At 39.7% G+C, this 23794-nt stretch overlaps 2 protein-coding genes across 5 annotated transcripts; both read left to right on the top strand.

The window, feature by feature from the left end:
* The first annotated feature begins 228 nt into the window (after window positions 1–228).
* LOC135304986 (RNA-binding region-containing protein 3-like) lies at window positions 229–14387 on the top strand. Of its 3 annotated transcripts, none has more exons than XM_064428045.1 (15): window positions 229–501; window positions 1457–1504; window positions 2567–2685; window positions 3321–3401; window positions 4105–4216; window positions 4666–4734; window positions 5313–5458; window positions 6375–6500; window positions 7224–7360; window positions 8134–8295; window positions 8465–8559; window positions 8639–8697; window positions 9223–9355; window positions 10526–10598; window positions 14159–14387. In XM_064428045.1, exons 1-14 carry the CDS (start codon window positions 244–246, stop codon window positions 10583–10585), a joined length of 1605 nt encoding a protein of 534 aa, XP_064284115.1. In that variant the 5' UTR covers window positions 229–243; the 3' UTR covers window positions 10586–10598; window positions 14159–14387. The 3 variants fall into 3 exon arrangements, with proteins under 3 accessions (XP_064284115.1, XP_064284113.1, XP_064284116.1); XM_064428043.1 differs by having other exon boundaries at window positions 13243–14387; XM_064428046.1 differs by having other exon boundaries at window positions 13170–14387.
* A 211-nt stretch (window positions 14388–14598) lies between these two features.
* LOC135304992 (pancreatic alpha-amylase-like) lies at window positions 14599–23659 on the top strand. Of its 2 annotated transcripts, none has more exons than XM_064428064.1 (11): window positions 14599–15712; window positions 17613–17828; window positions 19227–19373; window positions 19653–19850; window positions 20380–20610; window positions 21482–21615; window positions 21701–21823; window positions 21935–22034; window positions 22240–22361; window positions 22471–22596; window positions 23198–23659. In XM_064428064.1, exons 2-11 carry the CDS (start codon window positions 17661–17663, stop codon window positions 23385–23387), a joined length of 1539 nt encoding a protein of 512 aa, XP_064284134.1. In that variant the 5' UTR covers window positions 14599–15712; window positions 17613–17660; the 3' UTR covers window positions 23388–23659. The 2 variants fall into 2 exon arrangements, with proteins under 2 accessions (XP_064284134.1, XP_064284133.1); XM_064428063.1 differs by having other exon boundaries at window positions 14599–15844.
* Window positions 23660–23794: the final 135 nt, after the last annotated feature.

Here is a 23794-nt window from a genome sequence, read left to right as displayed (position 1 = left end):
GAGGAGAGGGCATTTTGAGAGCAACACTCCTCACTCGTTAGGATTTGGTGCAGGACCAGCTCCAAGCGTTACAGGGTCAGGGGAGCGGCACCGCGCCTCTCCCCAGGCGGGCCCTGCGCGCACGCGCCGCTGCCGCCGCAGCGCGCGCTTCCCGCCGCCTCCGCCGGGGGCGCCAGTCTCGCGAGACCCCAGGCCGCCGGCTCTCGCGCGATTTGCGCCGCCGGTTGCGGGCCGCGCGCGGCCATGGCGGCGCCGGGCGCTGAGGAGCTGCGGGCGGGCGGGCCGGGACCCGCGGGCGGCCCGGGGCTGGGCGCCGGCCCGCCGCACCCCGGCGTCCCGCCGCACCCCGGCGTCCCGCCGCACCCCGGCGTCTCGCGGCGGCGCGGGCGGACGCTGCTGGTGCGGCACCTGCCCGCCGAGCTGACGGCGGCGGAGAAGGAGGACCTGCTGCAGCACTTCGGGGCCGTGTCTGTGCGCGTCCTGTCGGACCACGGGCGGCTGGTGAGGGCCGGGGTGCCGCTGCCGGGGGCCCCGCGCGGCGGGCGGGACACGGTCGGGACGGGGCCGGCTCCGCGTTCGCTGCCGCCCGCCGCCAGCCCCGCGCCCCGGCTTTGGCCTCGGGCTGCTGCCGGCGGGGCTGGGCTTCAGCCGTGCGGAAGGGCCTCTGCGCGGGCGGGCAGGCAGTTTCACGGGTCCATTGGAATCTCTGGTGTGCTTTCTTCTGCCTCCTGATTATGAAAACATGGATGTATTTGTTTTGTGATAAGTGCTCTTCGTGGAGAGCCTTGTGTTTTGCAGAACCGCAGACAGATGTCTGCATATTTTATCAGGGTCGTGCTTTATAGGATATCAGATATACGGACTTTGTTACAATGATTTTGGGTACGGAATTATCTAGCGGCAAGACGGGGTAATAAAGTTTATTAAAATAAATTCAGCTTGGAAAGGTGTATTCTGTGAGCACTTGATTTAATTTGGAAAATTAGGGGGGAAGGTTAGAAGCCATTCAAACGTTCAGAGCACAATGGTTACAACTTTTGTAGCAAGAAGAGGGTTACTTTTAGTAAGAGTTGCTGTGATGAAAATGTTTTGTGTGGTGCTCAAATGAGTTTTCTGGTTTAGAAGAGAATTAAAACTCTGTATCTGTATGTACTTTATTGCAGTTTAGAATGGGTTTTGCTCACTAAAAAAAAAAAACCATTTGTCCTGTATTTGTCAAACTGCTGAGCTCATGCATTAATTTTGACTGCAAGAGGTACTTCTCCAAAATTCTTAAGAAAAATGGTTTCTAGTCCTTCATGTCTGTCCCAAATGGGAGTTAGATTCCCATCTGGAAGCTTTCAAATATGTAAACTTGAACTAAGAAAGTGCTTGTGGCTCAATGTTTTACACGTAATCTCTTAACATTTTTGATTCAAATACATTATAACTTTTTGTTTGTTTGTTTGTTTTCTAGAAACATACTGCTTTTGCCACCTTTCCCAGTGAAAATGCAGCTGCAAAGGTTTGTATTGAGTTTGTTACTAAATGTTTTAGCAAAGCACTGAATTGCCAGTGCTCTAATTACACATCATCTGGTACTTAATGCTAGGAAAAAACAAAGCCCCACAATGTAGTATGAGAGTTCTGTTTCAGGATTTGCCTGCAGGACTTGATAAAATTCTTGAACAGTTCTCTTGTTTCCTAGAGTCCTAAGAAAGGTGAATCAAAAGGGGTTTGTGGAAGTCATCTGACCCAGCCTGTCACACAGAGCCTGGCAGACTTACTGAAGCTGAGACTGATCAGGACACTGTTAGGATGTGTGTGTTTACCATAAAAGTCAGCCCTAGTGATTCTCACAGTCCAAGTCTGCCTTGAATGCCCAACTTTGATAAGAAAACTACTGTATTAATAGGAGATATGTATGCCAAAAAAGTTATCCTAATAATGCTTTTTAAATACTAGTCTGGTTAAGAAGCCTGTGTCAGAACTTCCCCCTTATACCTTGGGTTTGGGGTTTTTTTGCATTGCTTATAGGTTTTTTTTAGGTCACACTTTAAAGGACTAAAAAAGTTAAAAGACTGTGTGAGGTGAACAGTGGTGAGTTAGGTGCTTGTGCCAGTTGTTAGCAGCCTGCTGAGCTCTGGACTTGAGGAATGCTGGATCTTCCTAGCACCACTGTCAAAATCTTGATTTTAAAATTCCTAGCTATTGCTGACAGAGTTTAGCATGTTTCTACTTCAGGAGCAAACGGTTGGTTACTTGAAATTCCAGCAATTTAGTAGGCTGTGTGAAAAGTCTGATTGTTAAGGCTGCTGCTGTGTTCAGGTGACCAACCTCTGCAGTGGTTCTGGCTGTGCAGCCTGGTCCCTTTCCTTCCTGCCAGCAGGAAATGCTGCTAAAAGCAGAGCTGGGAGGACACCAACAGTGCAGAACTCCCATGTCCACACTAGCACAGGCTTAGCTTAAAGCAGTTGGGACTGCATCCTATGGCCAGTGTGCCACTCAAAGGAAAAACAGTTATGCTTTAAAACAGTTCTCATGTTTGTCCTCTTCCCTTTCTCTTCTCCTCTGTAATTACTTGAAGGCTTTATCAAGACTGCATCAGCTGAAACTTTTGGGTCATACATTAGTTGTTGAATTTGCAAAGGAGCAAGAGAGTGCACAGGTACTTAGCCAGCCTTCTGTCTCAGACAAGTGCAAAAGGTATGTGCAGAGTAATTTCCTTGTTATGATTGTGGTCAGGGAAAGGGGATTCTAGATTCGTGGTACTTATGTAGTACTTGTGACTCAAAGGATAAATTGTAACCACTTGGAAGTCTTAACAGACAGGTTCAGATCTATAGGACAGTGACTGCATTCCTCCCAACAGAACTGTGTCATTTGCACATGTGAAATGTGCAAATAAGTGACAAAATCTATATGATAGTGCTTAATTAAAAATACTACAGTAGAGTTGTCAAGTTATTTATTCCACTTTCTGAATGTGAACAAATCAATAGTTTAATACCTTTGAATTTATGGCCTCTGAAGAGAGTGCATGATAAATAATTTCAATTATTTTCCTTTGAGTGGGTTTAAGTCAGGAGTGTTTGAATATAGGGAGTCTTACTTAAATCTGCATAAGTATTTATTTTAGAAGGCTATCACTACTGTAATTATACTCATTAATTAATTATGAAGAATTGGTAACAGCTGTAGTAATGCAATTGGTAGAAGATGTTATAAACACCTGTGGTAATTTATTTTTATATTTATTAATAGATGATGCATATTTTATATATTACATTAGACATACCTAATTTTTGCCCTGTTTTAATTAAGACTAAATTAATTTTCAGTTTGGAAGAACCAGTGAAAGAAGAAGAGAAGATAGAACCAAACTGTATTAAAATAGAGAATGGAATTGCACCCAACCATGGGTTAGTGTTGAGGTTTTATTTATCTTAATTATTTTATTTTGTTACAGATTATTTTGAAATGTGTTATGTACTGTTGAACAAGATGCTCCAAACAATAACTCCTATGCTACTGTTCCTTGGGCATGCAGGAGCTGTGATAAAGATGGAGTTTCAGTTCCTCAAGTTTAAAATGCTCACGTCTGCATGGTGAACTGGTGCTTTGAGCTTGTGGATGGCAGAACAGCCTTCCAGCACCATGCATTGCTTTCTTGGGCTGGAGTTCTCCCAGTGTTAACAGCACAATATCACTGACTTTTTTCCTGATGCTTCTTCCTTCCTCTCCAGTTTTCATTTTAGCACACATGAAGTAGTACATTTTTTGAAGCTAATGCAGCCCTTTGAGCATTGAGTTTCTGATATTTGTGCAGGCTGCTATGCTGTGCTTTTGGTTTAGGACATGTTGATTGTTTCTGTTTGCTTTAGGCTTCTGCATGGCTTGATACTTCCAGTGTGCCCAAGCCCAGTAAATCTGTCCTGCACTGGGGACTACTCCAGGATGTTAAAGGCATTCTAAGTGGCCCAAAACTGGTCTAGGGGAAATAATAATATTTCAGTGTTACTTCAGATGTAATCAGTAGTTAAGCCTCTAGTAATCATTAGTTGTTACGGGTGATTAAGTGGCAGTAATGTTAAGGTGTCTTGTTTTCAATCTTTTTTTCCTCAGCCTCACCTTTCCCATCAATTCTTGCCTCAAATATTTGTATCCACCACCTTCAAGTGCAATTCTAGCAAATATAGCAAATGCCTTGGCAAGCGTGCCCAAATTTTATGTCCAGGTAAGTAAAAAACAGGAAAAAAAAAAGTATAAAATTAAAGACATTCAATTTTTCCTCTTTTAATTATCCACAGAAGTAATTATTTTTGTCATTGTAAATACTAACTTGGATTTTCAGTGACAGTGTTAACCAATCTCAGTTTTTTACTGTGCTGAGGTGATGAGATTTTATTACTCTGTGGTAGATTACTTAATTGACACTGAAGACTTGACTGGATATGCTCTTCCTAATTAGATGTAACTTGAGTACCTGGAATTTCATTCTGAGAAGATGCTGTGGGTGTTCCTTGTACTGACTATTAGTGTTGGATCTCAAGTGCAAGTTTTACATTGTTCACAAACATTAAAACTGTGCTGATTTACACCGGCCAGGAGTGATTGGCTGTTCTACCTAACAAGGAACTGTTATCACTTATTCAAAGGAAACCTACTTATTTTGACTCATTTCAGGTACTCCATCTGATGAATAAAATGAATCTTCCTCCACCTTTTGGACCAATTACTGCTCGTCCTCCAATGGTAACATTTTAAATATGTTTTCAGTACTGTACAATTGAGTCACAATTAAATTGTTAGCAGCATAGTAGGAGATGTAAATTTCTAGAGGATTGCAAATCCTGCTGCATTTCACTAGGTACATGTTGGTCTTCTAAAGCAATTCTTTGGACTATACTTTGAACAAAGAAATACCCATCTATGGTAGCAGCACAGGAATGTTTCAAACTGTTGCTGCACTGTTGAAACTGAGATGGCTTTGCAGCCTAAGCCTTCACCCATATGCTTGGACTGTATTCTTCTCAGGAAAGTCCTTGAAGCTGAGTGCAAAGTGAAAATCCAAGGCCATTGCTGCTGTGTTTTTTTTCATCTCAAAAGAATTAAACCATTCACTGCTATGCTTCAGAAAGCAGATTTTTGTTTTTGCTTGTGGAAAGTTTTTCATTAGTAATGTAGTTTACTAAAATGGTATCTAGATCCCTATAAACATACTTGCCAAAAGTTCATTAATTGCTTTGACTGTTGTTATTAAGAAAACAAGATATGTTTAGGATTTTTCCTTCAAGAAGTTTAATTTTTTCAACTTTTTTCCCCATCATTAGTATGAAGAGTATTTACCAGTGCCTGTGCCACCTCCCCCAATCCCACCTCTGCCTCCTGAAGAGCCTCCTTTGCCTGAAGAGGAAGAAGGACTGTCTAGTGGGGATGAATCCGAATATGAAAGTGATAATGATGAGGAAAAGGAGAGGTATGCATTTTACAGTCATTTGCAAGGTTTTGGGCTTGCTAAAAGGGGTGGTTTTACTTTTCCAGCTTCTAGTTCAGCAAGTGGTAATGTTTGCAGAATATAGATGTACCATCTTGTAGAGAGTGTGTAGAAATCTTTCCAGATGCTTAGAGAAACTTCAGAGTGCAGAAGAACAGTGCAAGTATAAATGCAATAAGAAAAGGAAAGTGGCCTATTGGTGTGCAACTTTTCCTTTGTTCCCGTGTTCAAAAAAACCCAACTAAACAAAAACTCATCTTGAAGAGTGCAGATATAAGGAAGCAGAAATTAGATTGTTTTCTGAAGTCTTCATTGTTCCACATCTTTCTAAATTGACTCCTCAGCCTGAATCATATGTGCACACCAACTTATCTGCAGGTATTGCTAGGGGTGATAATATTTCTGCTGAGGATTCTCTTGCAGTTTTTGGACTGAATTACATAATAGCTGTATTTTTTTTTAATCTTTAAACTAACTCTAAATTAAAAGGCAGCTTTTTCCTTTGCTGTCTAAACTGAGAAGTAAATCAGAAAGTCCCTATGCTGTATTTGGGAAAACACATCATTTGGAAAAAGGTAACCCTGTTGAGTATTATAAAATCAGGTTCAAGCTGTGGGCCATTACAGCTTCAGTGTCCCAGTAAGGAGCATGCTTGGGGAAGGAGGGGTATCACTGACATGTGAGGATTTTGGTCAGTCCTTAAGTGCTCTGTGTATATTGATTTTCTATGTGTTACAGCTTCAGTTTTAAGGTAGTTAGTTTTTTAATTGTATTCTGAGAAGTTCTATGTCAAGGGCTTTAAGGAAAAAAAGGTTTTTAAAATAAGTACTTTCAAATAGACTGTAAACCTCTTTGTTTTATTTTTGTTTGGTTTTGTTTTTATTTTTGTTTAAAATAGAATGACCAAGTTGATGGAATTGGCAACCCTTCAGCCCAAAAGACCAATAAACACAAAGAAGCGTGGTGTTAGAAAAAAACAAAGAATTAAAGACATGTTGAATGTTCCTGTGTGTACTTCCCACAGGTTTGTGGTTTTTGCACTTATCCTATTGGTTTTATTGCCCTAAAAATTCAAATTTTCCTCTAGTTTGAACTAAAGTCTGCTCAACAACCTTAAAGTGTGCCTGATCCAAGCTTCCTGTCAAACTAATAGAAATTCCTTTTCCTAAAAAGATAACTAGTTTCACATCACAGCTGTGATGAAGCAGTTTGGATTTATTGTTTGGGCTGCTTCTTAAAAAAAATTTAAAAACTAAAAGTGTGACACTGGAAGAATAGAAACTGCCTTGCTTTAAAGTAAGTTTGGGTCTTGGAACAGTTCTTGTTCTTGCAGTTCTGTGCCACAGTGGACAGCAGTGCAGTATTTCTATGTTGTGATGAATGATTGTGAATGCATTTTTACTAATGGCTGCCTGCTTCCTCCAAGTGATTTGCTGCATTTTTTTAAAATGTTGTATATTTTATATACTAGGTGAGAGCAGCAGCAAGGCCAGGTTTTTTTTCATGCTGAAGTTACTGGTGAAGGTTTTAATAAATGTCTGTGTGTATTGTACTGTGGTATGTGATGGTTGGTTTTGCTCCCACTGCCAGACATACCTTCTGTATCTGCAGTGTTGTAATCACCTGAAACGCTGTTAGGTGAAATGAAGAATGTGTGTTTGTGGTAAACAACAGCGTGAAATCTTGTGTTTGACCATGCATTAATCAGTGTCTGAATCTTTAATTAATCTCTTGTTGTTTTAAACAGTAACTCGCACCCTACACTGTCACCTTCAGATGTCTTTGAGCAGCTGCAGCACGTAGGTCATAAAAAAATAGAGTTTCATATTAGTACTGAGATCCCAGCTGTTGTTCAGACAAACCCAGAAAAAGAAGAAAAAAATGGTAAGAGACTTTATACTTCAAATGTATTTAATGTTCAAGTCATTTGGCTTCAGCATATAAACGGGTGCTGAAATTTACACCAGGAAATAATTCTTTTCCTTTACTGTGTTGGAGCTTTCAACACCAAGTTGCATCATATTTGTATTTGCTGTTCTTCCCATGTTACAAGTTTTGGAAAGGATCCAGAGATTTTTAAAGGTGTCTCTCCTATGTGCTCTATGGTTTATGGTGAATTGCACTATCTTTTAAATGTTAGGATGCAAATGTTACAAATTTTCAGTATTTTATGGTACAAATGAATATATCAGATTTTCCTTTTCCAGCTCTTAGAGAGCAGCATCCAAGTGATTGCCAACCCCTTTTCTCTGGTGCACTGATTATCTCCCATAAACATGCTGGGCACTGATAACAATGAGGTGTGATGGCTTTTTAGAGGGTTATGGTCAGTCTGTGCTTCTTGGTACTTTACAGTAATATCCAGTTTCTTTAAGGCAAAATAGTGAAATGGATACAGGATTGAACAGCAAAGCAAGTTTTATGCTAAATAATGTGTGCCATGGCCCTTATTTGTACTACATGGGGTTTTATAGGACTGTACACTGCAGGTGCTTTTGTCAAACCAGGGATTAAGACTCATTTTTAAGGGTGAATTCAAATTGCCTTACAAAGTCTGCTCTATTATAATGTTGCTGGAAAGTGTGGTTTTTTTGCTGGCTCTTGATCTTGGTGTGAATAAAGGTATAAACCACTTACATAATTTGTTGAAATTTCAGACCTTTATGCAACCACGGAAGAAATCAATAATACAGGCTTTGGAAGGATTTTCCCAGCTCCTAGCTCAAATGATAAAATGGAAACTGAAGAGGAGGATGATGAAATACCATCAGAATTTATTTCTAGAAAGGATCTAGAAAAAAACAGACTTTCTAGAGAAGGTATAACTGTGAGACTGGATTATCTAGTAACAGCTTTTTGATTTGTTGCAACAAATAGCTTAAATAAGTTTCTATTTTCTTAATTGAGTGTATAGTAAATTATTTTATACTGAGCAAATGTGCAAAGTAAATGAACTAAAGCATGGTTTATTTTTTTTTTTTCTTCAAGAAATGGAAAAATATTCTGTTTTCAAAAACTATGAGCCAGGTGATCCAAATTGCAGGATATATGTGAAGAATTTAGCTAAACAAGTTCAAGAAAAGGTAAGTAAACAAGCAAATTAAATATCTATCAAAAGGGCTTTTTCTTAGCATTCATCTTACACTTACACTTTAATTTCAGGACCTTAAGTTCATTTTTGGAAGATATGTTGACTTCCAGTCAGAGGTGGAACGCAATATGTGAGTTCATTTCATACTTGGTTAGAATTAAGCCTTCTATATTGATTTCTATGACACTTCTGGAAACTGGAATTTTAAAAATAGCCACATTTTCTGTGTTCCCGCATAAACAAAAATGTGTTAGACCTAAAAATCTTCATTGTTGAAGATTAAGAAATCGAATTATTTTATGATAAGTGACTAAAGACCCTATTATTTTGCCTTTATATTTTCTTTCTCAGATTTGCTTTTCTTGGCTGTGTGACACAGAATGAACTGTGTGGGTGATTGTGTGTATCTGATAATTTTGCATATGTCTTGTTTAGTAGTACTGCACATCAATTTGCTATCCTGCAGTTTAATATTACCTTTCAGTAAATGGTTTCCCCAAGCAAAATGTTTCCAAGGACATCACGCCTCCTTGTAGGCTTTGCTTCTGTTTCTGCTATTTCTCCCACCTGAAGCATGAGAATTGTGCATTTGTACTGTGAAATCTGCAAGGTTTGTTAAACATGAGTCATTCCCAGTTCTCCCCTGTGCCCCTAGGTTTGATATCCGTTTGATGAAAGAAGGCCGGATGAAGGGACAGGCTTTCATTGGACTTCCCAATGAGAAAGCAGCTGCTAAAGCACTGAAGGAAGCAAATGGCTATGTCTTATTTGAAAAACCCATGGTGGTTGTATCCTTTTCTTCAAGCATTTATGTTCTTTGTCATCTCTGCCAAGTTTTGTTGTCACAATGTTCTGCAAAATAAAAAAAGGCCTTAAGAAAACCTGTCAGCATAACACAGTGCACTGTTTATGGTAGCTGAAGAAAACACAGATGCAGCCATGATATTTTATGAAAAATCCTTGAGTAGGATTTTTCTATGAAAAATCCTTGAGTAGGATTTTTCTCCTGAGGAGCTGAGGAGCCTCAGGAAAGAAATGTAAACAATAACTATCTGCTGCTGTGGAATGCAACAGGTGCATCTGTGATTGGTGCATGCTGGTTGTTTCTAATTAATGGCCAATCACAGTCAGCTGGCTCGGACTCTGAGCGTCACAAGCCTTTGTTATTGCATTCCATTCCTGTTCTTTCTAGCCTTCTGATGAATCCTTTTCTCTCTATTCTTTTAGTATAGTTTTTAATATAGCATTGTAATAGATATCATAATATAATAAACCAGCCTTCTGAAACATGGAGTCATGGTTTAAGAACAGAATTTGCTGGTCTTACATCTTTGATCCTGCAAAGACAATACAGAAGATAATTTAGCTTGTATGATCACTGTATTTAAATTAAATTCAAGGTTTTGTACTTGATTAGATGTGTGTTTACAGAATCATGATCATAAGAAATGTTCCTGTAAGAGTAAGTGGTACTAGATGGGTTTTTCAGCTGCAACTGTCTCTTTTTGATTGCACAGCATTTTTTTGTGTGAAAGTCCTTTCTTACTTTTCACTTAAATATTTCATAGTTTATTTCAGTTTCTTTATACTCACATTAACCCCAGCATCTGCTGCTTTTACTGATTTTCCTCTCAAATACTGTGACATCAAAGTTAAGAATTAACATGCTGGGTTGGAAGTTTGTAAATATCAAACATTTATCCTACTGTAGTTACCCTGTTTGCATCTAACCCATTCCCAGTTAGTCCTCCTTATGGGCTCTCTAATAACTCCTGTACTGTTTATCAGTGAGGTCCTAATCTTAGACTAATAAGACACTGTTATAATACTTCATACTGTAGTGGAATTGATTCACAGATAAAGGTCACTTTCTAGACTAATTTGTAGGAGTAATCTTTTTTGTCTTTCCTAACTGACTTCTGTTTACCAGACACTTGTAGTCCTTAATAGAATCTCAGCAATTTGCTCGTTCAGCTAGACCAAAACAGGATGCCAACGAAGGGAAAAGAAAAAAGTAAAACCCTGCACAAGGTATGGATCTCTACCTGAAAGTAAAAAAAAAAGAATTGGGCTGGGTTTTTTTGTTAGTGTTTGCTTGGTTTTATTTACTCTCTTTTTAACAGCTTCTTTAGGAATAGTGATGATGGAGAGGAAATGTTCCATACAAATTTATTTTCTAAAATGTGTGCTTATATCAGAAAAACAGAGTGCAAGGTATATAGTTGGTGTAAGTTTAAAACTTTCCTTTTTCCTGTGTTAATAAACTCACAGGCCAATTATTTCCTAATCCTGATCTCATAGGGCATTTGTCAGTTTCTCTAATCCTTAATCTGCAAAGATAAGGAGAATAATTTTGTGGAATCGGACCACTTATCTTTTAGTCATCTCCCAGGGTTTTGGTACTGAAATGTGTTGCCTCTTACCTCCTTCCTTTCCATCCCTGCTGTAAAGTGATCCTGAAGAACTGGTTTCAGCAATAAATTTCTGCTGGCAGTAAAGAATCTTTGCTAACTTCAGGAAATGAGTTCTTAGTGCTGTTGGGGCAACCTTTAAACTTGTCTGAATTAGTGAAGGATATTCTGTCAGAAAGTGCTGCTTAAGGTTGCATTGATCAAGGCTTCCTTTGTTGTGGAATGTGTAGGTCCTGATTTTTGGCATTATTTAAACAAAATGGGAAAGTATCTTCCAGCAGATAGTTGCTATTTAACTTTTATTTCTTATCATGTAGCTTTACTTCACTGCTCCCTACTCTTGAGCATTTCATTTATGTGAGAGTAAGTCAAGCAAAATCAGCTCTAATTTACCTGAGTGGTTTCATGGCCTGCAAACATTTGCATAGTGAACTCGAAAGTGACCATGTGAAGTAACTGGTGCAAGAATAAAAAGCATTTATTTCTCAGTCTTTCTCATGTATCCTCTGATACATGAGTTAACTCATATTTAAAGGGCGCTGACCTGAATTTCTGGTTACAGTTGAGATCATTCTGGTTATGTCTTCACTTAAAACAAAATTAACTGGAGTCTTAGCCCGAGTGCTTATGAAACATTACTTAACCCATGGTGTGGTTTTAATCTGGAGCTTGATCCTTGTTACTCTGCAGAAAATAGAGGATGTGAACATTTGTTTTTGAATTTTACAAATTGGTTGTAAAGCCCACGTTGTGGTTATTGTGATGGTAGTATTTCTATTTTTAACAGCTACTCTTAAGTGTAGGTTTTTCATTCCATCCATTGTCTAAGGATTATTAAAATCAGGTTTAGGCTTGTTTCTCTCTTTTTGGTCTTACTTCCTATTTTGTGTTACTGTTTGTAGTTTGCAAAATCTGTATTCTGTCAAATTAAAGATCACTTTTTTATAGACCTTCTGTACTGGTCATTGAAAAGAACCTTGGCTAAAGTGTTCTGTTAGGATCAAGTTTGATAAGACTATTTCAGTCTTGTTTGACACTCCTTTCTTGTTAGAAAAAACCTTCTATTTGTGTTATCTAGTGTCTAATAAGATTACTGTGGTTTCTTATATTAAAAAAATATTGAAGCAATTTAGCTATTGGAGAACCTGATGAAATCTGAGCAGTTTTATTCTTTTAGGAATTCCCCCTTTTTCCAACTAATTTTGTACATTAATTCTGAATTCATTAAACATGCTAAATACTTGATTTGCATAAAGAAAATAGCAAAGTGCTTATTTGTTATTGTTTTGATGGTCAACTCAGAAACTTTTTCTAGAGTGAGCAAACCATACTGAGGCAAGATTTAATTGTGCACCTGAAAGTCTTCCATGAGTTACCCTCTTACAAGTGTCCCTGCTGTTCTGTCATGGGCAGAGCTTCTCACTTAGCTTGGCTGTTTATATGTTGTAATCATAGCAATGTGCCATGGAGTTACCCAGGTTTCTAAGGATCCATGAGGTTTAATTAAAAATACTTGTTGTATTTTCCAAGTAATGGTCAAGCTGACCCCTATTTCTGTATGACTGTTTTTCTGTTCCTGCTGGAATATTCTGATGGATGCTGATTTATGAAGTGAAATTCCATGATAAAAACTTGGGTCTGCTTAAGTCTAGGGTTATTTTTCTGTTGTTGGGTGGGTTTTGTTGGCTTTTTTTTTTTTGTTTGGTTTGATTTTTTTTTCTGCAAAGGCTTTATCCTTTTTTTTTTGACAAAACATTACATATGGTTTATAGAATACTGCAGAACTCCTTGCTTGGCTGAAATGTCTTTTTATCGATGGACTGGCAAAAAGTTCACCTACAGTGACTTTCCTGTAGCTAAAATACAATTATTTGGCAGAAAAGTTATGTGGAAGAAACTGATGTTGAGAGGTCTCCAGCTTCTTCATAAGGAAGAAGTGGTTTGAAAGCTGGCATTAAATGGAAATATGATTGGGTTTTGGACCTGATGGAAATAAAATGAGTCTTAAAATGGCAAAGACTTGAAGGAGATGGAAGAATCTGCTGGTGTCCTAAAAGTTCAAGTTCTCAAAAATGTATTTTCTTTTGAATATGAAGCTTAGTGTTTATGGATTCATCAGCCCTCATTAAATCTCATAAGGGGTTAGAACTGGTTTTTATCAAAGAGGCATATTTGCTTTTTTTTTTGCTAGGTAGCATAAAGTTATGTGTGTGCAATACTGAGAATCAAGTAAAATTAAACCACATTCTGCTGTTCTTCTTTAGAAACATTCCTGCGTAAATACTGCAATAATACTGTCATGCAGAGTGTATCCTTTCTTGTTGTATCCTTTTTTGTGCAATGTTTCCTGTAGCACTCAACTGCATCTTAAGTTTTCATATAGAGTAGGTGTGGGGAGAAGTTAACATGTTTTAAACTTGAGCTAATCTAATAATTTTAAAAAGCAAATTTTTTCAGGGGGGGAAAAAGAAACCAATGAGTTGTCTGTGTTGTGTGAATAGACACAATGAAGGTTCTTAGTCTTAAAAGGTGGCCTTCACCTTCTTCCTCAGATACCCTACTAATTTGTTCCTTAGTGAAACAGTTCTAGTTCACACCAGCTGGTCTGTGTGAAGCTGTGCTGAGCTCACACTGACCAAGTCACCTTGTTTTACTTTAAAAACATATTAATATAATATGTTGGCTAAAATACATTGCAGTGCAGTTTTAATATTAGGGGGTTGACCAGTATTTTAGATCATTTGATGATTACTGTTGTCCTGGTACATGAGAAACAATTTGGAGTTGATTTAGTTAATACATTCCTTACTTTGTTTATTTTTTTTTTGAGTAAAGAAGAAAATTAACAATATCTTGCAATTAAGTATTTGGAGCTGGACTAATAATCAACTATTAATCACTGCTACTTTCTGGTTGTTTGGGTTTTGTTACATTGCTGTCTGCACTTAGGTAGTGTTGTTGCTAGTGACCTATATGTTTCCTGTGGGTTTCATTCTACATTACTGTTTAACATTCCGTAATATAAAATTAATACATTCTGCATTTATTATGATGTATTTTTCACAGACATTAAGCACTTTTTAAAACACTAAGCATCTTTCAATTTAGTTGTGAAAAGCCAGTCTAACACTACTATTTTTTGGTAGTTCTTACTTTTAACATGCCTTTGTGATGTTCCAGGTCCCTTTTGTGTTCCTTCTCTTTCAAGTATTATCAAGCTGGGGAAGAAGCAGTGTCACCATCAGGACTCTTGAACTGTGCGTAGTTGCATTTCTAAAGTATTTAAGGCAGATGATAAATTTTCCCGTCTTAAAGATATCTGTAATCTTTAAGTATCACAAGACTTACTACATCATAAATGTATGTTAGATTGCTTGTGAAATCTAATAAATTATTTAACTTCTCTTCATTTTGCTGCCTTCTCTTTGTTTTGACTTTTGTTCTTGGGGTTTTGGGCAGGACAGGTCTTGTCTTTGAGACCAAGCAGAAGGACTGATACATGGGCCTGAATTTGTACTCTGAACCTGGGCACTGTTCTTCCTCAGTAATTAACTTGCATTGTTCATCTGCAGCTTGAAAACTGTCACTGGTGAGACTGAAGTCATTAAAACCAGAGCAGCAGTTAAAACTGGTATAGATGTGGTTCTTGCCCTGTTGAGGGTGATGGTAATAGTGGTCACATAGGATTTGCTACATACTGGGCTGGTTAGTGGAACTGTCTAAAACCTGTGGGAAACATTGCAATGTCATTTAATTGATAAGATATTCTAGTCCAGTGGATTTAAAGGAAAAGTTATCTCATAAACTACTAAATGATAGCTGATGGTGTGGGAGCTGGCTGCTGTAGATTTGTCATTACTCCAGCTACAAACAGTCTAAATCACTAGTATTGGTGGCTGGACCAAAGTAAGTGTATCTTTGCTATTTTTTTCCAATAGGAGCTGGCTTACCAGAATCCTTTGAAGTGCTTTTACTGGAATTATTCTTATTTTACTTGCTGCATTCCCGTGGGGACTGTGTAATTGTTCCTTCAGTCCTAGAGGGCTTCTATAGTTCTACAGTAGTATGTCCTAACACCCATGTTGAGCTACACGTACAGGACCAAAGGCCCACAAGTGAATTTTCAGAGCGCCGAAGTAGGATAACAGCAAGATGGTGCTGTGCTCAAGGACAAAAATACTTTATAAGGAAGTGCGGATAGTGAATGTTCGAGGAGCTGTGCCCTGCCCGCGGTGTCCCGGGGGCGGCGCGGGGCCGGGCTCGCCGTGCCCGGCGGTGGCGCCCGGCGGAAGGGGCGGAGCGGGGCGGCCCCAGCGCGCCCGGGCCGCGCTCCGCTCGGGGAGCGCTGCCGGCAGCCTGGAGGGGCGGCGGTGCGGGCTTCCTTCGCCCGCGGGCAACACGGGGCTGCTGAGGGGGTTCTGTGGGCAGCCGCCAGAAGGGACGGGGCAGTGCCGTGCTTCCCCGTGACAGCCTCTGGCGCCTGCAGCTCCCGCAGCTCCGCGTCGGGCGTGCCGCGGGTCTGAGCGCGGTCGCGGGTGTGTTGGCGGCTCCGCTCCGGCCGTGACCCAGCAGAAGGCCCGGTGCGAGTTCCGTGCTGGCCAAGACAGCGGCAGGGCTCTGCAGGGACGCTCCGCTCCCCGGTTCTCTGCATTGCAAAGTTGCTCTCTTCCACATGGCCTCTTAGCGTTTTTCCAAGTTTCAAAAACATTTTGAAGCTAGAGCCTTCAGAGTGCGGTGAGGATTTCAACATCCCCATTCCCTTATTATTGCTTGTGTTGAAGGCAGAGCAGCCATCAACCTGTTTCAGAGAAATTAAAATCTACGTCAGAGCTTTAAGGCCTAGGCCTTGGAGCTGGTTGGGCCAAGGTATATTATTCTTAATACTTTGTGTCATTTACTGCTTTGTGTATTTACTGCTGTAAGTAAAACTTGCCAATCTAATAAATGCCTTTTCTTATCAGAGAGGATGGAATTTTCTCAGCTCATTTTCTGTTAATGTATGGTTATCCTATCAGGGCCAAAAAGTATTCCTTCATGAAAATGGAAGCACACAGAACAACTGCTTGAGGCTGAAACTTTATCTGTATGCTTAACTGAAGATCTACAAGTAAATAATGGTATTAAAGCTATTTTGTTCACAAGCAGAAAAGTCAAATATACCAAATGCTTAATTCTAAATAACTCTGCCTGCTTGTGAAGAGCAGTGACATCTGATAGCAGTAGGCTCTGGAAGGCTGGTTCTACATTTTGTAAACTATATTTTGTGCCTAAATTTGCTCCAAAGAGTGCTCTGCTACCTGAGAGATATGGATCATCCTTTCCTTGAAGCAGGAGTCAGGGCAATTTAGTTGAAGTCTCATAAAATTTTATATCAATTTATATCTGGCTAATTGTATCACAGCAGGTTGGAGTTTTCAGCAGTGCATTCCCAAGTGCGTATTAAATCAGGAAAATCACTGATTTCCTTTGTGTAGCAAACCTGAGGGCAATTGTGTTCATGTTTAAACCTTCACTGAGGTGTTTGGTTTCCCTTGTGACAGGAATCTCTCTTTGCTCTGTTACTGTAAGATAACTTTTTATAAAGAATAGTTACTTACAGGAAAGTAACAAGATTCTGTATTTTGCTATAAGGGAGGTATTAGTTCTGCCATTTGTTTGCAGAAGTTCTTCTTGTAGGACTTCTGTGTATCTCAGACTCTCTAAATCAAGTTCTAAACAGGAAGAGTGCAGAATAAGGTTCTCAGTAGAGTAATGTAAACCTTGATAGTTGTTGGGTTTCTGGTTTGTTACATGTTGTAACAATCTCTAGGTGAGGAAAAGGAGAGGCAATTTTAGGTAAATGCAAATAGGATATGAGTTGGGAAATGCAGTTCCTAGCCTAGCTCATCAGAAGGAAATGTAGCTTCAAACTTCTGGAAAGCTCCTTTTGCAGAACTCTGTACTTGGGCACTTGGAAGGAGATTTCTTGGTTATGGAGTTTCACAGCATTTCTAACATCTGCATGCCATCACCCATGTTCTTAAAAAGAGAATATCTGCACACAAATCCTGCAGGTGTGCAGAGATCAGACATTTAGCATTTCTGGGTTTGAGTCACATTAATTAATGATTTCTGTGTCTGAGAGATCTTCCGGGTTTCAGGCTGTTGTTTGAATGAGAGATGTCATGCATATCATGAATGACAGACTCACGTATGTTAAACCTCCAAAATATCTGGGGTTTCATAACAAATCATGGTAAGAAATATGCTCCTCTGCAAGGTCATGTCCAAATATGTTCAAGTTGTAGCAACACCATTTGGAAAAAAAGATGCCTCTCAATGATAAATAGGAATGAAAAATAATGTACATTAAAATAAGAAAATGTCCTTTTCAGTCTATGTAAGTATTCCTTTGCCCTTTGGGGTAGTTTTTGGCTTTACACTAATAAAACCACAGCTTTTACATTCTGGGGGCAGCCTGCGTTAGGCAAAATCTTAAGTGCATGAGAACAAAGTGACTGTTAGTATGGGAATTTGATACAGTTTAGATAAGATCCAGTTCTCATACAAAATAACAGGTAAATAAATGTGATGACAGGGATGGGTGTTTACCTTTAACTGTGTATTTTCTAATGTGTACTTTACCCTCTTGCAGGAACATTGATAGTTAGTTAGAAGAGCCCAGCTGATCACAGAGCACTGGATGGGGATCTATTTTCTGCTGTTAGTTGTAGGGCTTTGTTGGGGGCAGTACAACCCCAACACTGTCCCCAAGAGAACCTCCATTGTGCATCTCTTTGAATGGCGCTGGCAGGATGTTGCTGAGGAGTGTGAACGCTACTTAGCTCCTAATGGATTTGGAGGAGTTCAGGTATGTCTGCTCCTATCAGTAGGTAGTGAAATTGCTACACAGATGATAATTTGTTTTTCACAGAAAATGTTCAATTTGTCAAAGGACAGGTACTGAACAAGAAAAATAGAAATTGGTAATGGAAGTAGTAAATGCTGACAAATATATTCTTCAGCTATCTTCGAGTAAGCATGGATTTATTTCATTGCTCCAAAGTGCATGTTTTGCAGTCTGTGCTATTACATTTAGATGAATTAGAATTGCACATCACTTGCTAAATCTTTTTTTTTTTTTTTACTGCTGTGAAGAGTAACCTATGTTTATCTGCTTCATATTATTTAAATCAAGGAAAGCTCTTAAGAGTTAGATAAATGTAAAATGAAACTATGACTGAACAAAGGCTTCCAAAGAGAACAAAAAAGTGCTGAAGGTGTTAAATAATTAAGTACAAAAGGCTGCTGACTGTGTTCACCCAAACTGGCAGGTTTCTCTCTGTGTAGCACAGGGTCACAGTAAGCCACTAAGAGACCCTTCTTTGCAGGAACCTGGTGTGAGCAGGCAGAAGTGAACTGAGCACAGGTTCTGGTCAAGGTGTCCCTGTGTGAGTCAGGTCTGTCTGAACAACAGTGACGTGTTCCTGTGGAACCAGAACTGGCACTTGGGTGGGGTAGCATGGCAGGAGAGCTGCCACTTATTAAAGTATTTCCGTTTGCCTGTCAGATAGCTCAGGAAAAATAGGTGTGAAGGCTGCCTGTCTCTTGTAGCCCAAGAGATTGCAAGCTGGCCTGAGTGAGAACTCTCCCATAATTTTCAAATAATCATTTTGTCTTTGCAACCTTCTTTCCAGACCAGATGGACTTTAAACTGATTTCTCAGACTGTGGCCTATGCCTGTTCATGATTTTAATCCATTCTGTGGCAGAGTCTCAGAAGTATTTTTCAGATGATGACTTGCTTGGAGGTAGCAGCAAAAGCTTGTTGCCTAAAAAGTATCCTTCTGTAAAAGGAAGAACAGGTAGAACTCACCTGGAAACTTAAAAGAATTAAGTCAAGAATGTGTTCATCCAAAGCATTACAAAAATGGGAAGTTGGATCAGTTTTAAAGGCAGGATGTTACGTCAGTTGTTATACAGTCACTTCCTTCCTCTGCTGACCTAGTACTTCAATTTCAGATGCTTCTTTTTGAAACTTGAAGTCACAAAGAAAATCAGGCCACGCTGTTCATGGACCTAATTTTTATACTGGCTTTCTACCTGTTGAAGGCCAGGCCTCAGTCTTTTGTTTCCAACCTACTACAGTGTAAGCAGAGGATACTGAGGATCTACCTGTTCTCTAAAAATGTTATTTCTCTAAAAATACTGGGCAAAGAAATTAACCATTTTCAGTATCCTGTTACCAAGTGCCATTGTTTTATTGACAGATTTCACCTCCAAATGAAAATGTTATCATTACTGACCCCCGGCAACCATGGTGGGAAAGATACCAGCCTGTCAGCTACAAGCTGTGCACAAGGTCTGGAAATGAAACTGAGTTTAAAGACATGGTGACCCGGTGCAACAATGTTGGAGTAAGTACTTTTAAAACCTTCTGGTGTTTACAATGCAAGGATATAGCCAAACAGTGATTCTACCATTTAAAAAAATGGATGCACTGTTACCTGCCTGTCTGCTGAGCTGCATGTTTTACCACCCTTGCTCTATGCTAATAAAACAATGGAATAAAATATTGGCTGAAGCAAGCAAGCAGAAGTAGTGAGATAGGGCAGGAGATATGGGAGAGAGAACATTAATTAACAGTGCTGTGGGAAGTAGCTTTTTCAAATTGTTATGTGGATACTGTTCTCTAGGTGCACATTTATGTGGATGCAGTAATCAACCATATGTGTGGAGCTAATGCTGGGGCTGGTGACCATGCTACTTGTGGAAGCTATTTCAATGCAAAGACTGAAGATTTCCCAGCTGTGCCCTATTCTGGCTGGGACTTTAACGATCATAAATGTAAATCTAGAAGTGGAAACATTGAGAATTATCATGATATATCTCAGGTAAACCTACAACTGTGGTTTTCATGTACATCCTGTGCTGTGATTTCTTTGCTCTCATTTACAGTGAGATATTTTTTTAAAGGAATTTTTAAAAGCCTCATGAAAAGCCATCCAAATTAATAATAGAGGTTAGTGTTGCTATCAGGAACACAACTTCTTAAAGGTATAGCTGTACTTGAGACAATGGCTCAATTTCAGATTCAGACAAATGTGCTTATGTAATTAATAAAGACAATTTAAAGCTCCTAAAATATATTTAGTGTGCTAAAAAAGGTAGAAGTTATTATTTGCTTTTTATTGTAATTTGGAAGTATTCCTTGGTCTCAATTTCAGAAGAGAGGGATAAATTCAATTTCTTATTGTAGCTTCTGTGTAGATGACATTGCAAAGGAAAGAAATGCATGGGGAACAAAGGCTACTGAAGGTTTTATTTGGCATGTAATATAGGCCAAGAACATTCAAAAGGTGTGTAGAACACTGCATGGAGTTTATTAGGGGAGAAGGGTTTGATCTGAGAGTTGTTGCCGAGGTGCGGGACTGCCGCCTGGTCAGCCTGCTGGACCTGGCCCTGGAGAAGGAGCACGTGCGCTCCAGGATTGCCGCGTACCTGAACCAGCTCATCGGCCTCGGCGTCGCGGGCTTCCGCATCGATGCTGCCAAGCACATGTGGCCTGCGGATATCAAGGCCATCTTGGACAAGCTGGAAGATCTAAATACTCAGTGGTTTCCTGCAGGAACTAAACCTTTCATTTACCAAGAGGTAATCTTTATTTTTTTTCATTTTACTTTTCAAACATATTTCTTGCAGGCCCAGTACAGACTCAGTCATACATGGCAATGCTTTGCATAGGCTGAGCCCAAGCAGATCTACAGAAATCATCCTCAATTCTATCCTCAACCATAATCTACAAATACCAAATCTGTCCATAAATGGTCATTGATGTGCAAAATGCCCCACTTCTTTTGGACCTACTGGAATTAGTTAACTTGGAAATTTTATTGAGATAAATTTACTACATTGAAGTTAGTGTAACAATTCTATTGGTTTAAAAAATATTTCATTTCCTGAATTTTAAATTCTGGATAATAAATTGCAACAGAACACATATGTTGATTATGAGTTGAAAGTTTATTTTCCAATGGCATAACATCTATTACTTGTTATTCCAAATTTGTGTTTTAATTTATTTGAATAACAAATTGGAACAAGCAGATGGGTGTTGGGTTCAGTCAGCAGAAGCCAAACTTGCTGCACGTATTTTATTAAATTAGCATCTTGCCTGCAAAGTCTAGGCAAATAGAAACATTCTTTAGCTCCATAGTGAAAGGATGCCCAACTGCTGGAAGTGGAGGCATTGGTGACCGTACTAAATATAAAGGAAGTACAGCCCAAGCCTTAATCATGGGTAAGTGATCAGCTGGGGGCAAGGAGATACAGGATAGAGATGGAAAAGAGGTTCACAAGTTGGGCTGAGCTAAAAGGAGAAAATAGCCTTACATACAATTTTGCAAGAAAGCCAAATAACATAATTAGCTCAAGTACTGTCCCTTTGCTTAAAGCAATGTGTTAAGCAGTGTCTTATTTGTTTGGGTATTGAATAGAAAGACATGCTCTATCTTTCCTGTACCAGGTAATTGATTTGGGTGGAGAGCCCATCAAAGGCAGCGAGTACTTTGGAAATGGCCGAGTGACAGAATTCAAATATGGTGCCAAACTGGGAACAGTGCTCCGCAAGTGGGACGGAGAAAAGATGGCCTACTTAAAGTAAGGATGAAGGTGCTGCAACTTATCCAGGATTCGCTGGATCCACCAGTTGACAGGGTAGCTTCAAGTCTGTGTTTTTGTTTAGGAACTGGGGAGAAGGCTGGGGCTTTGTGCCTTCTGACAGAGCCCTGGTCTTTGTGGATAATCACGACAACCAGAGAGGACACGGGGCTGGTGGAGCTTCTATTCTAACCTTCTGGGATGCCAGGTGAGGGATTGCTCTTGTGTGGGTGATGCTTCTTGCTTTGGTTCGTTTGTCTGTGTGTTCTGTGGCAGGTTCCTCCTTCCATGTCTCATTCCTTGTTTGTCCACCAAACAGGCTCTATAAAATGGCAGTTGGCTTCATGCTTGCCCATCCATATGGGCTCACACGTGTGATGTCAAGTTTTCGCTGGCCAAGATATTTTCAAAATGGAAAGGTGAGCTGTTGATGCAGAAGATCCATCCATGGGGATTAAGGGTGAGAGCAGGGCCACAGAAGTAGTCCAGGGCATTTCAGATTTTTCGAGTGATTTCCCTGTCCCAGGCTGGATGTGAAACTTTGATGCTCCCTCTAGCTTTGTTCACCAGAGGGGCTCTCTGCATTTTCAGTCAGAAGATCTAAAGCTGTCTTTTTAATGCCAGGATGTCAATGACTGGTACGGACCCCCAAGTAACGCAGATGGCTCCACAAAGGCCGTCACCATCAACGCGGACACGACCTGTGGCAACGACTGGGTTTGTGAACATCGCTGGCGTCAAATCAGGTAGGGCCCTGGGGAGAAACAAGGAGTAAAAGCAGTTGCTTTTGCTTCCTGCTCCATGTGGCTTTAGAGGTGTTGCAGGTGCAGAGGCAGACATTGCTTGTGTTTCCAGGAACATGGTTATCTTCCGTAACGTGGTGGATGGTGAGCCTTTCTCCAACTGGTGGGACAATGGCAGCAATCAAGTGGCTTTTGGCCGTGGTAACAAAGGCTTCATCATCTTCAATAATGATGACTGGTGAGTAAGAGGGAAATAAAGTATAATTCGTTATGATTATTAAACAATTATTATATGTTAAATATGTATTTTAAATATCTAGTTATTAATGTAACCTTTTTAGGTGTTGCTAACTTGAATAGATCTTTCTTATGGATTATTATTGACAGTTATTGACAATTTAAATGTAGCGTTTTCCACTCTATCATAGACACTCTTCAGTCTTGGCTGTTTAGACCTTGTAGTGTGGTCTTTATATTTCCCAGTTCTGAAGCTGGCTGTGTGACTGGGTCTGGTCAACCAGCAAAGTCTGAATTTATAGTAATGAGGGAACTTGTAAACTCAGGAATATGTTCTGTTTTTAAACAGTTTTAAACCTGTTGAAATTGTTTACACGAGAATGAGATGATAAGAGAATGGGAGTATGTCAGGGCTGTAATAAGTAGCTGTAGGTTGTGGTGACGAGCAATGTGAAGCATGTAGTGCTTGAATAGGTTCTGCAGTGTCCAGCGAAGTGCTAGAGGATAATTCCAGAATTGCTTAACATCTGAGGTTTCCAGTATGATTTGAAGAGCATTTTAGAGTCCTCATAATGCTTACTGCACTTTATTCTTTTCCACAGGCCCTTGAATGTATCTCTGCAAACTGGTCTGCCTGCTGGCACTTACTGTGATGTCATTTCTGGGCAAAAGGAAGGTGACTTCTGTACAGCAGTTGAAGTACATGTTGCTGCTGATGGCATGGCTAATTTCCTAATTGGGAATGAAGATCAAGACCCATTTATTGCCATTCATGTTAATGCTAAATTGTGACCAGATGTGTTGTACATGTGCTGTTCCTTCTCCTCTGTATCTTTGTTAACAGCAAACAGATGTGCAGAATGTCCTGCCTCTCAGGACTGCATGAACCGAGACAGAGCAAAGTGTGTTAGCTGTAATACTAATGAACTAGTGAGCAGCTGCTGTACAGAGATGAAAACTAGTGGTGCCATGCAGATCTGGGAGTGGTACTATACCTCTGTGTGCATTTGTAAGTGTACTTTATTCAGTTGAGGTTCTAATAAAAAATGGAAGGAGAAGATTGACATTAAATTTAAAATCGTGCTGCTGCGTTCAGAAGTAGAAATGCAGTTCTCTTTAGGGACAAGCAGGATTGCTATAATCAGCAAGAGATCCAAAAACCAAGGGAAGAACCCGTTGTGCTGAAACATGGCACAATT

This window comes from Passer domesticus, chromosome 7 (assembly GCF_036417665.1).
Source record: "Passer domesticus isolate bPasDom1 chromosome 7, bPasDom1.hap1, whole genome shotgun sequence".
Taxonomy (NCBI): Eukaryota; Metazoa; Chordata; class Aves; order Passeriformes; family Passeridae; genus Passer; species Passer domesticus.
Note: the sequence above shows the minus strand (reverse complement) of the source record. Positions and strands in the feature narration are given on the sequence as shown.

Excerpts from the sequence above, each read along its gene's own strand:
- LOC135304986 (XM_064428045.1), top strand. The coding sequence starts at position 244 with ATGGCGGCGCCGGGCGCTGAGGAGCTGCGGGCGGGCGGGCCGGGACCC. Across the intron at positions 3,402-4,104 it reads GGAATTGCACCCAACCATGG|CCTCACCTTTCCCATCAATT; the intron begins GTTAGTGTTGAG and ends TTTTTTCCTCAG. Across the intron at positions 8,560-8,638 it reads CTAAACAAGTTCAAGAAAAG|GACCTTAAGTTCATTTTTGG; the intron begins GTAAGTAAACAA and ends CTTTAATTTCAG.
- LOC135304992 (XM_064428064.1), top strand. The coding sequence starts at position 17,661 with ATGGGGATCTATTTTCTGCTGTTAGTTGTAGGGCTTTGTTGGGGGCAG. Across the intron at positions 17,829-19,226 it reads ATGGATTTGGAGGAGTTCAG|ATTTCACCTCCAAATGAAAA; the intron begins GTATGTCTGCTC and ends TTTTATTGACAG. Across the intron at positions 20,611-21,481 it reads AACCTTTCATTTACCAAGAG|GTAATTGATTTGGGTGGAGA; the intron begins GTAATCTTTATT and ends TTCCTGTACCAG.